This window comes from Eretmochelys imbricata, chromosome 4 (genome assembly GCF_965152235.1).
Source record: "Eretmochelys imbricata isolate rEreImb1 chromosome 4, rEreImb1.hap1, whole genome shotgun sequence".
In the NCBI taxonomy this organism is placed as follows: domain Eukaryota; kingdom Metazoa; phylum Chordata; order Testudines; family Cheloniidae; genus Eretmochelys; species Eretmochelys imbricata.
The window spans coordinates 47,562,835-47,575,662 of record NC_135575.1 but is presented as its reverse complement, the minus strand read 5'-3'; the positions used below and the strand labels follow the sequence as shown (position 1 = coordinate 47,575,662).

At 42.7% G+C, this 12,828-nt stretch overlaps 1 protein-coding gene across 7 annotated transcripts in view; it reads right to left on the bottom strand.

The window, feature by feature from the left end:
• Window positions 1-12,828, bottom strand: part of LARP1B (La ribonucleoprotein 1B) — a 127,822-nt gene that overhangs the window by 94,718 nt on the left and 20,276 nt on the right. For all 7 annotated transcript variants that reach the window (XR_013345919.1, XM_077815205.1, XM_077815206.1 and 4 more), the window contains exon 3: window positions 9,646-9,705. Coding sequence is in view for 6 of the 7 variants with exons in the window: in XM_077815205.1 (XP_077671331.1) it covers window positions 9,646-9,705 (60 nt within the window). In the remaining variant the exon portion in view is untranslated. The remainder of the gene's footprint in view (window positions 1-9,645; window positions 9,706-12,828) is intronic.

The following is a 12,828-nucleotide window of genomic DNA, read 5'->3' as shown; positions in this document are numbered from 1 at the left end:
CTCATGCTCCACTGTGAGGATATAAGGAGTGAAGTGGACTGACCACCTCCAGTTTCTTCTGTACTGTGAATCTTGTCATGATCCAAAGCAGAAGGAAAGGAAGGTGGGTAATGGAATACAGCTAGGGACTACACATCTCAAAGAATTCCACTTACAATAAGATAAGTAACTTCCCTTTCTTCAAATGCTGGTGCTTATGTGTATTCCACTGTAGGTGACTGAAACAGTAATCAAAGGAGGAGGGCGCAAGAATGCAGGCAATATAACTGCTTATAGAAATGCTGTCCCAAAGGATGTGTCAACAGAGTGTCTTGGACCAAGGAATAATGTTTCCTGAATGGGTGGATACAACTCCACACAGCTACCCTGCAGCTATCAAGCTAGGACTCCTCATGAAGTGATACTACAGAGGTTGCTTGTGCCGTTGTAGAGTGAGCCCTTACCCTGTGAGGTGAATGAATCTGTGCCAAGGATACAGTCATAGATCCACTTATATTCTTTGAAAGGATATAGCTTATTCTCATACTTGTTCTGCTATGGCAACCAACAGTCTAGATAATTTTCTGATTTGTTTCATTCTCTGTGGGTAAAATGCCAATACTCACCGAACATCAAGGGAATAGTCTTCTTATCTGAGGCATGGGGCTTCAGGGGGGGAAAAAAAAGCACAGATAAGTGAATTGACTGGTTTATGTGAAATTACAAAAAAAGTTTCTTAGGAATGAATTTCAGGTGTAATTGTAGTTAGACTTGGTCCTTATGGACTATTATGTCTAGTACATCGGTCATTAGGGCCCCAAATTCACCTACTCTTCCAGCTGAAGTGATGGCAGTGAGGAACATGACCTCCTCTGACAGGCAAGACATGGAACACATGATTAGTGGTTCAAAGGGGGATTTAGAAGATCTCAGTGAAGGGTTGGTGACTTTACTGGTGCAAAGTTCCTGAACAGACCCTTCAAAAGAGTAGACTGTGTAAACGTCCATTGGCAGGAGACACGCTGATATGCAGCCAGATGAACCTGTAGCGAGCTAAGGGAAAGGCCCATTTCTCTTAAGAGTAGGAAGATATTCCTGCCATTTTGTACTAACTGCTGTCTCTGGAAATACATGGTTTTGCTGGGCCCGGATAGAGAAACATTTCCACTTGGCGAGGAAACATTTTCTGATGGAGTCCTTTCTGCTATTTTTAAGAATAGTTTCCAAAGCTTCAGGGTCGGACCATTCTAGGCTTGATGCTCTCCAAATACCAAGCTATGAGAAGAAGAGCATCTGGGTTGGGATACCTGATGCTGCCATTCTCTTGGGTCAAGATGTCTGGGATGGGTCGGAATGCTGATAGGTTGTCAGGATGACATTTGTAGGAGACTTGGCAACCAGAACGGTCTGGGGGTGATGAGGATGTCTTGTGCCCTGTCCAGTCAAATCTTACAAAGAACTGGAGGTAATAGAGGGATGACAAGGAAGAAATAGCTCAAGTGATCTGACTAAGGCAGTAGAAGACCATCGCCTCTGGCGTACTGTCTTTCAGCTCCCCTGGAGCAATATATGTTCCCGATTCCTGTATGCCTGGGGGCAAACAGATCCAAAGTGGGGGTTCTCCACTGATTGAAGATCCTGTTTACCACTGAATCATGTAGTTCACATTTCTGATGGGTGGCAAAATGTGGGCTGTTTGCCAGTGAATTTTGGGCTCCCAGGAGGTACACTGCCAATAGGATGCCATAAGCTGATCATTTCTATAAACAAGGGGGATGGATCTCACCCCTCCATGCTTGTGACAGACAAACAAAACAGAACAAACAAACAAAGTCTGACATTATCAGGACATTCTGGGATTGTATGAGTGGTAGGAATGCTTTGCAAGGTTCTCATACAGGTCTCCATTCTACAAGTTGTGTGTGGATTCTGGCTTCCTTCGGCATCCAAGTGCCTTATGCGGTATGATTGTCCATGTGGGCTCCCTAGCCTATCAGGTAGACATCTGTAATTATCATCTTGTCAGATGTGCAGGACAGAAAGAGAACGCCACGCACATATGTACAGGGTCCCTCCCCATTTCAGTGAGACCCTCAACTCAGTGGGGACGGTCACTAAGGTGTTCATGCTGTGCTTGCTCTGTTGTATATACTGTTCAGAGCCAAGCTTGTAGGCAATGGAGTTGGAGTCTGTCAAATGGCATCACATAAGTACATGATGTCATCTGCTTCAGAAGAGTGAGGCATATCTGAACTAATGATCAACGGCTTCGCGTAGCTAGATCTGAATGCTCATGTAGTGAAATCGGTCCTTAGAAAGATCAGCCTTTGCCCTGATTGAATCCATGGTTGCTCCTATATATTCTATGCTCTGTGTTGCAGTCAGGGTAGACTTCATATTTATGCAGATTCCCAGGGATGCTAGAAGGTTGAATAGCAACGAGGTTGGCATTAAGACTTCCAGGCAAGAGCTGCCCATCAGAAGCAAATTGTGCAAGCATGGTGGAGTTGCCTCATCTGAGCTACCACTACTGAGAACACTTTTGTGAGGACTCTGGGAGGTGTGGCTAACCCAACAGGAAATACCATGAATTGATAGTGCTGGAGGCCTACCACAACCTGAGGAATCATCTGTGGAGTGAATAGCCAAATGAAAGCACATCTTTCACATCAAGAGCTGTGAGCCATGTGTCCTTTTCTGGGGATGGTGTTATTGATGCCATTGTACTGTTGTGATAATTGGGTCTACAAATTTACCCTAATTGGGAGCTCAAGAGTTAAAAAAAAGTGAATGCTCATAAGATGCCACAACAACCTACAAATGTTGATGTCAAAATTTATGAAAGGGAGACAAAGCCTGAATTAGTCCAAACAAAAAGACCTACTGATGTAACACGAGGACTGTGTTAAGATCATGCTTGGTAAATACGAGAAATCTGTGAACCAAAATTGGCATGTCCGAAACCAGGCTTAACTAGTACATAAAATAATGGCAGGATGGACTATTCCCCAACCGTTCTCTGTGTGGGTCCTTAAAGAGAAATACTGGCTACTGGAGCCAGCTTTATCATTCTGACTGCCACTCCCACCATCTTGTGGGACGCTGGACCTTCTTCATCCCGATCCTGAAAGATGACCAGACTGGGCCAAAGGGAGGGAACCAGATGACATTGCAACCTTCACTGGCTCTGGCTGAATCTCAACCACCATGTGGGACAAAATAGGATTAGACTGTAACAGCAATAGCAGCAGCTGTAACCCATAACTAATTTCTCCTTTCCTCAAAAGGACAGTTATTTGATACCATTTTTGATACCATCTAAGTAACTGTCACACAAGCAGTTTTTCCCATGTAAAAAAAGTCTTCAGATAAAGGGAAAGGAAACAAGGGATGTTTTTAAAATGAAAGCCTTACTTATATTGCAAATATTTTTTCTTTTTCTTTATCCTTTTGTAAAAGGTTCAAAGGATTTTTAATGGTGTTTGTGCAATAGTACTAAGCAAGCTGAGAGCTCTGAACCTGAACCTTATTTAAACACTATTTAAATGTTGAGCAGTGGCTGGATTAACACCTTTAGCCCATATATTCCATCTAAATCAATATGATGGTACCCATATGGGATTTCAGTTTGCAAATAAAAATGTTGAGTTAATGCAGCTCGAGAATGAGTCTCCAGCCTCCTTTCTTCTTGGGAACTTGGAAATATTTCCCCAGTGTTGAGGGGATACCTGCTCTATTGCTCTCTACTGGAGAAGAGATTCAAATTCTTGGAGGATCCCCTCATGAGAGAAGTCCTTGAAAAGGGATGAGGAAGAAAGTTTTGGAGGTGGGGAGAGAAACAATGGTATAGCTAGAATGGATGATATCTAGCACCTACTTGTCTGTTATCAACCTCCAATTGTGGGACAAGTTCTCTAAACATTGCCCAAAGTGTATCTTGGTGCTGGGTGAAGATGGCATCAATATTGGTTCGCAACCCTCGATGGTCTTGTCAAAAATATCTCTTGGTTGGGTAGCTGCAGTTGAAGTGGAAGATGCAGCATTGTGACAGTCTGTACCCTTATGTTCACCTCTTCTGCGAGGTTATGATAAGTTTTGTACAGAGCATGCTTTGTGAGGTATCATTTGAAAACTCATAATTTGCTGCTCATTATTGCCCTGATAAAATGTGTGGCAACATAGTGTGTAAAGTTATAAGACTCTACTGTATGATATTACTAAGACATGTTCCAAGGCTGGGAGAGCAGTCACAAACCAGTTGCCCAGAGACAAAAGGCTAGACTATGCCTCAGCCAGCTGTCAGCAAAATCAAATGACCCATCACCTGGTTAAAGTGGCCATTCTTTTGGCAAGAAAGAGGACGTGGGTAAAAAAATCTACATATTAACAAAGGAACAGCTGGGGGGTTCCTGTTTACACAGACCTTTCATCTCCCGAACCTCAAAAGGAACCTTTGATTCTCAAAGAAGAGAAAGCTGTAAGAAGGGGGAGCAGATGCCCCAAATTATTCCTCCCTTTCTCTCTACCCACAGCATGCACAACACCTGAAGAACAAAGGAAACAACTTTGGACTGGGGGAGGGATCTTGGCTGAAAGGAATTCAGCCAGTAAGACTGCTGAAACACATGGTGAGAAAGACCTTTGCTTTGAATTCATTTAGCTTGTTAAGTTAGGTGTTAGTTGCAATTTACTTTTATTTTCTTGTAACCAATTCTGACTTTATGCCTCTTTATTTCTAGTCACAATCTAGTCTTTTGTAGTTAATTTGTTTTCTTGTTTTATTTAGACCCAGTTTATTTTGGACTGACATGTTTGGGAACCTCCATTTGGGATAATGGTATTTGTGCATATTATTTTCCACCAATAAAATGATGGACTTTATACGTGCTGACATTGTACAAAATGTACATTTCTGATGGGAAGTCTGGGACTGGGAATTTGCTGGTGTAATTAAAGAGTGGCTGGCTATCGCCCTCATACTATAACTGGGAGTAACTTACAGGCTGGAGGCTGTGTGAGAGCAGACCAGGACTGACAGCTCTCAGTGAAGCAGTGTAAAAGAAACCCCACGTTGGAGAACTGAGGGGACTCAGCTATTCATCCGTCCAGACTGTACCCTGCACAGTATCACAAGAGTATGTTGGCCTTGGCATTTTTCTGCCATTTCTGAGGTGGCTCATAAAACTGCTGGTGATAGAAGGGTTGTGGTAAGGGGTTCAGTTTGTAGGGGTTTTTATAGTATTTTCTCTTTGGGTCTGATGTTTATATACCCAGAGAGCAGAAGGTTGCCCTGGAGTCCTTCAATGACTGCAAAGAGTGGTCTGTCTTCTCATTGAAAATATTAGCCTAATTAAATATTAAGTCCTCAGCAGTGTTTTGGACCTCCTTGGAAAACCCTGAAGAGGGCATCCACAATTCCCATCACAGCACAATGGTGGCTGCCACAGACCTCGGCTGCACCAAGCACAATTTGCAATGAAGTTCTAGCCATCTGTTTGCACTTCTCAATAAGGGCTTGAAATTGAACCCTGTTCCCCTGATATAACTTGTCCCTAAAGTTCAGGAACTTAGAAAAATTCAGAAAATCATATCTGGCAAGAAGAACCTGATAGTTTGAGATTCTAAACTATAGATGTAAACATCTTCCTCCCCCTATGGTCTAGATGCACAGCCTACTTATCTGTAGGGGTGTCTGCTGGATGTTGTGTGGATCCTTTTTTTTTGGCCACATAGAGCACCAAGGAGTTTGAGGTAGGATGGGTAAACAAGAACTCCACTCTCTTAGCTAGAACAAAATACACCTTTTCTGCCTGCTTTGGCCTAGGGGCACAGGTAGTCAGCATGTGCAACACAGCCCTTGCTGGTTCTAGTATGGCTTCATTTACTGGGAGTGCAGGATATCTAAAAGCTTATCTTGAGAGTCCTGAACCTCGTTTAAGGAGATGTAGAGCTTTTCCATGACTCTAACAGCTCTTGAAATTGTTTATGATAGTCTGGGGGAAGACTGAGGCTGGAGCAACCACCTCACTGGGTGATGAGGACCTACCCCTATTGGTACCAGCCATGCCAATGGATCTGACTCATCTTCCTCTTCTTCCATGGCCTCAGAGGGAGGTTTTGGTTGACCCTTTGCAGAAGAGGGGTGGTAAGGCTCCTTATTGGATCACATGGATTCCAACTACCACACATAAAGGTACCATGGGACCCAATAAGGCCAGTATAAGGAGTCAGAAGTAGGTCACAGTGATCTGAGGCATTTAGTACCACCCATCTTCTGGGACAGGAGGGTGCCTGTTTCTGTGGCCAAGATTGGAGCCAGGAGATTCTCAATGTCCTGCCTGGACTTATCCCTCTAGGTGGAAGTGAAGCTGAATCTCCTGACCATGGAAAAGTTGGATATGGTTCCACTGGCAGTACTGTTGATCACACAGAGGGGAAACCAGGGCTACTGGACAGGACGGCAGATAGACTTCTTCCAGAATTCCCAATTCCTGCTGCTGTTAGATCTCCCTGGGGAGGATCAGACTTGATAACAAGGGAAATGCTGGGTCCAGGAGGAGGAAGTCCCCCTCCCCTCTCCTTTGGAGGTTATGTCTTATCACTCCATACCTTCAGAGTAGGTGTAGATGGCTGTTCCTCACAGGACCATGACAGTACCATCAGTGAATGAGTCTCCAAACCAGTTGTTTTCAAAAGTACTGGTGATTCCTGGTATGTCATGTTAGTAGGTACTGCAGTCAGTATCACAGTCAATGTGGAGGTTGGTACTGAAGGAGCATTGCTCCGATGTAGCTTAGGAGGGATGGGCGCTCTTACTCCATATGACTTAGGCCTGAAGACTCACCTGACTTGGACAGAGTCAAAAAGAGGCATCCCTCCTCTTAAGAGGGTCAAGGAGGGCATCTGCGTGTGTGTGCGCGCGCGCGCCTTACTCTCATGATAGGGCCCAGGTGAAGGGTCCTTCCTTCTACTCCTATCTGCTCAGGACTCCAACATAATACTAGGTGGCATGCTTCTTGATGACTCTGGCCAGTGTATGGGGGTGGAACCCCCTGGCCTAGGTCTCGCTGGGGCCTCTTTATATGCTTAATAAGGTGCTTCCAAAACTGGAGTTCTCACACCTGCTGTGTTCAGCTGGGAAAAGAGCAGCAGATACTGCACTTAGATACTTGAGATATGAGCTTCTCTGAGGCAGTAGAGGCAGCACTGGCAGTTGTTGCTCTCCAAAAAGGAGTGGGGCCAGGAGAAAGTTTTTGAAGACCAGTATCCTGGGCATAATCTAAGTTCCACTGTGCGGGTTCCTTGGGATGAGGATTCTAACACTAACTAGGGAACTATTAAAAAAATAAATAAATAAAACCTAAGAAAACATTTACAGGAGACGAGAAAGGATCAGTTCTGAACTGTAGGATTCTGACTCAGGCTATGCAGCGGTAGGAAGGAATTGGAGAGGCAGTTCGTTCTCCCCCACCTCTTATACCATCAGTGTGGCACTTGAGAGCAGAGGTGCAGGTGCAGACCTTCGGACACTGCTTGCAAAAATTTCCTCTTCTTAGTTGTATTCACAGTGAAATACACAGAGACCAGCACTCAGAGATTAAAGTTTACTTACCCGTAACTAGAGTTCAAGTAGACTGTCTTTATAGAGCCTCACTTAGAGGACACATAAATTTGCAACTCTACGGTGCAAAGCTGCTGCTGAGCACATCACAGTTAAGTTCATCATCTTTGTCTCCTTGTCAAAGGATGTAGCAAGTGGCTCTCTTCATATCCTTGACCTCTCAAATGACTGCTGAGAATGCCATGGTGTTTCATGAGTATATAAATACTCAAAATCCAACTAAGGAGCCTGATAAAATCTATCCACCAACTTGTATATAGGTGGCATGAGTAACAAGAGTGGTATGCACCTCTTAGAGCTGTTGTTTCAGGCTCTCTGCAGACCCACACGGGTCATTGGTTTACATCTTGTTCAGGTTTTCTCTGCAGCCATAAGGGCCAATAACAATTCTTTAAAAAAATGGAAGTTGAGATCCTGAAGCACAAGAAGTAAATTCTGTGGCAGACACTCAGAATACACATTATATGTTTCCATTGTTTTTAACTGAATCTGAGAGAACACCCAGATTAGTGGTGCTGCTTCATCTTACACTCCTCATATGCCCTGGTATCACAGACCCAAATCCTAGAGTAGTTTCTTTAATATTTTCATAATTTTCAATGTTGATGTCATCAGTGTAGTCATTGGTGTCAATGAACTTGGCTGGATCTGGCCCCAAAAAGAACATTGACAGTAGAGGATGACAGTTCCATGCAAAATGCCTTCATTTGACTCAGCTTCCCAACACAATTGAAGAGCAAAGGTTGAACAGATTTTGGTCTGTGAATATCCCTAAGAGACACCCCTAAGGTGGTTCTTTGGCTCATATCAGATATTGTACCATCATAGCAAGCACGAACTGTATCACTTTAACCTCAAAACCCTTGGATCGGTTCTAGCATCTAGAAAATCATGATGGGGCAGGGGAAAGATAGAGAAATGGCCAGAATGGAGCCAAAGACTGAAACAGCACTTGTTGAAGTCACAAAAACTAGTATGAAGCTTATTTAAATCCAACAATATATTATTTTATTATTAATGACGAAGAACAGTCATTGGGCCAGGGAGAGAGAGAATGATTCCACAGCCTGCTGGCTAGGGCACTCACCTAGGATGTTCAAGTGCCTGCTCCAAGGACTAATTATTTATAAAGTGGAACAGCTTCAACAGAAGAGACTGACCGATGTCTGTCCCAGAATACCCTCTTGCCCAGCAGTTAGGGCACTTTCCTGCAATATGGAAGATCCAAATTCAAATCCCTTCTCCACATCAAGCAGACTCGGGGATTGAAGCTGTCTCATCCGCATCCAAGGTAAGTGCTCTAGCCATTCAGCCACCCAAAATAACTTGTTTCAGGCCAAAGAAAATGTTCTGAATAACCCAAAACAGATCTTTTCAATTCACCGAAAGTTGTCACAGTATTTGGATTTGGTTTGAGCTGAACCAAAGTTGTTTTTTCTTTTGTACTGCCTGTGGACTGAAATATCAGTTATTAGCCCAGCTCAACAAATCTGGTTACAGGCAGAGTAAGAATTTGAATGTAACAGAAGTTAACCAGGGATTCAATGATCACTCCTGAAGCAGGATGGAGTCACGGCCATGGCTGCTTACAGAACCTTGCACTAAGCATTTAGATCCATGAGAAAGCATGTACACAGCCCCAAGGGTTATAGTGTTGCAAAGGATTCATACTCCATGCATACACATCCCAAAAAAGAAGATCCATGCTGACACTTCTTAAAGGGGAATTAAGATGTAAAACTACGGGGTAAATACTGTACACTTCCATGTACAGGAGGGTCCTGAAGTCAGCAGAACTGGTGTTGTTCCACCTCTGTGGGATGGGGAGGGAATAGGCAATGTCACCTGAACCATAAAGAGCTCTACTCAGTGAACTGTGACTCATACCGCAAAATCCTTTTCAGTGTTTCTGCTGAAACCCTAAAATGCCTAATCAGATTCACCACATGAGCTTGAAACAGAGGGGTCCACAAGCTTTGTAGGCTTATAAAAAAATATAATTCAGATTATTATATAAAAGTATATAAACATCATAGTATACTCACTTCATTGTTTGCTATTTCACTTGGTGTCGGCCAATTTGTGATATCATTGAAGTCACTAGCCTGTAAAGTTACAAAATATACATTTTATATGTTTACCAGAACAGCATTTCAGAATGAGTGGATGAGTCTGGCACACTTAACAGTCAGAGATGGACTATGTTTCATAGCAGTAATCAGAATAAATCACTTCTCATTTGACATGCGAGAACTGTAAGGGAAATCAGGTACAACATTACTTTAACCAACAAGAAAACAGTGTGCAATCCAGTCAGCTACTCAGAGTGGTTGCCTCCAATGCAAAGTTCTACACAACAGTAAACTAAGATTTAAAATAAAATTATGTTAAAAAGGGGATCCTAATGACAAACTTCTCCAGCTTGTTGTTACCGTAATTGTCAGCCTAACTCCTTGATGGACAGAGTTCTATTTAATGGATATGGCCATAAAAAGCACTCTCCGCAACTAATTAAAAACCCTGTATGTCACAGTTAAAATATACTACTGGACAGGTGTATTTCATTTGGATACAAATCTTTTAGATGAAAGCAACTAGGCTGCTAAATGTAATATAAACTCTTTTCCCCATCTTTAACTCTCTAATAATCTCCCCTCTGCCCACAGATCTCTTAGCAGCTACGTTAACAGTCCTAAGAAAAAATTATGTTAAAAAAAGGTTACTCACCTCAAAACTATTTGTCTTTGAATTGTGTTGCATATGTTCATTTCACTATAGGTGTGATATGCACTTTGTGAACTGGTGCTGGAGAGTTTTCCCATGCTGCAACTGTAGGCCTGCCATGCATGCTCCCTGGTTTCCCTCATGTTCTGAGCAGAGAATATGAAGGATGGAGCCTTCTTACCAGAATGTTAGCTGAGGACTCCAATGCACTGGGGAAAGATGGTGGGTCTTGGAATGGACATATGCAACATCTCCAAAAAAAAAAACACAACAGCTACAAAAAGATATGTAACCATTTTGTCTTTTGAATGACTGTATATGTCCATTCCACTGCAGATGCCCAGCAAGTGGTTTTCAATGAAGGTGGGGCTATGAGTCTCATCTGAAGACAAAATATAGGACTGTTTTTCCCACATTCTCATCTTCCCTGGATGGCACAGTAATTGCATAATCTAGCAAATATGTTAACAGAGGACCACATTGCTGCTGTACAAATGTTGACGATAGGGGTGTTTCCCATAAATGTAGTAGAGGACAAATGCACCCTACATACAATGTGCTGACTTTTCAGGAGGTGTTCTACCTTTAACAGAATAGCATACAGCAATGCAGTTGGTAATCCATCTCAAGAGCCATTGTGTCATAACAGGATGACCTCTGAACCATTCTACAGAGGACCCAAAGCATTGTGAAGAAACCAAAAGGGCTTTGTTCTACACAGATAAAAGGGTAGGGCTTGGCAGACACCTGAAGTGCACAGCTTTTTTTAAAAAGTTTTGTGAGCATGTGGCTTTGGAAAAAAGACCGATAAGTGTATTGACTAATGAAGTGGAAATGAGATACTACTTTGGAAAGAAACTTAAGGTTTCACAGATTCTAAGGCCAGCAAGTTGATAAATGCCAAGTTCAATGCTGACAAATGCAAAGTATGCATAGTGGAAAACATAATCCCAACTACACATATAAAATGAAGGGGTCTGTATTAGCTGTTACCATTCAAGAAAGATCTTGGAGTCATTGTAAATAGTTCTTTGAAAACATCGACTCAATGTGCAGCAGCAGTCAAAAAAGCAAACAGAATCTTGAGCATCATTAAGAAAGGGATAGATAATAAGATAGAAAATATAAATCTATGGTATGCCCACATCTTGAATACTGCATGCAGATGTCGTCGCCCTATCTCAAAGAAGATATATTGGAATTGGAAAAGGTTCAGAAAAGGGCAACAAAAATGGAATGGCTTCTGTAGGAGGAGAATTTATGGAATGGCTTCTGTAGGAGGAGAGATTAATAAGACTGGGACTTTTCAGTTTGGAAAAGAAATGACCAAGGGGGGATATGATAGAGGTCTATAAAAATCATGACTGGTGTAGAGAAAAATAAAATAACGAAGGGCTCTTTACTTCTTATAACACAAGAACTAGGGGTCACCAAATGAAATTAATGGGCAGTAGGTTTAAAACAAACAAAAGGAAGTATTTCTTCACACAACACACAGTCAACATGTGGAACTCTTTGCCAGAGAATGTTGTGAGGGCCAAGACTATAACAGGGTTCAAAAAATAACTAGATAAATTAATGGAGGATAGGTCCATCAATGGCTATTAGGATGATCAGGGATGGTGTCCCTAGCTTATGTTTGCCAGAAGCTGGGAATGAGCGACAGGGAATGGATCACTTGACGATTACCCGTTCTGTTGATTCCCTCTGGGGCCCGGAAGACAGGATACTGGGCTACATAGACCGTTGGTCTGACCCAGTATGGCCTTTCTTATGCTCTTAGAAGGGACCCTTGTGATCATCTAGTCTGACCTCCTGTAGAACAGGCCAAACCCTATATAGCACCGTGTCCCTGTAGATTATCTTATATGAAGAATCTGTTACCAGGGCATGTAGCTCCCCCATTCTCCCCACAAAGGTGATGGCTAGCAAAAAGGCCACCTTCACCAAGAGGTATAACATTGAGCAAGAGGCTAAGGGCTTGAATGGAAGATCCGTAAGACCTGACAGAACTAGAGTCATATCCTAAGGTGAACCTGAATCCTGAACAGGTGGGAAACAGTCTATCTAGTCCATTTAGGAACATGGTTGTCATAGGATTAGCAAAAACAGTCCTTACAGCAATATACAGGTAAACCGCTGAAATTACAATCAAATGCACCTTAATGGCTTTGAATGCTAGACCTGATTCTTTAAGATGTAAAAGATAGTCCAAAATCTTTTGAATTGTAGATTGTGTAGGAGACATTATGGCTAGCTGCTTAGGTAGAGAAGCACTTCCATTTACAAAGGTCAGGAGCTTTCATGGATGGCTTTCTGCTGTTGAGCAGGACATTCTGGACTGTCACTGAACAGTGTGGCTTCTCTGGTTTTAAGCACCGAGGAACCAAGATGAGAGGTGCACCACATGCAGATTCAGGTGCAACATGTGCATGTAATGCTGGGAGAACAAGTCTTTGCCTTGCAGCAGAAGTAAGGGTTCTCTAATGGACAAATCTGTACAG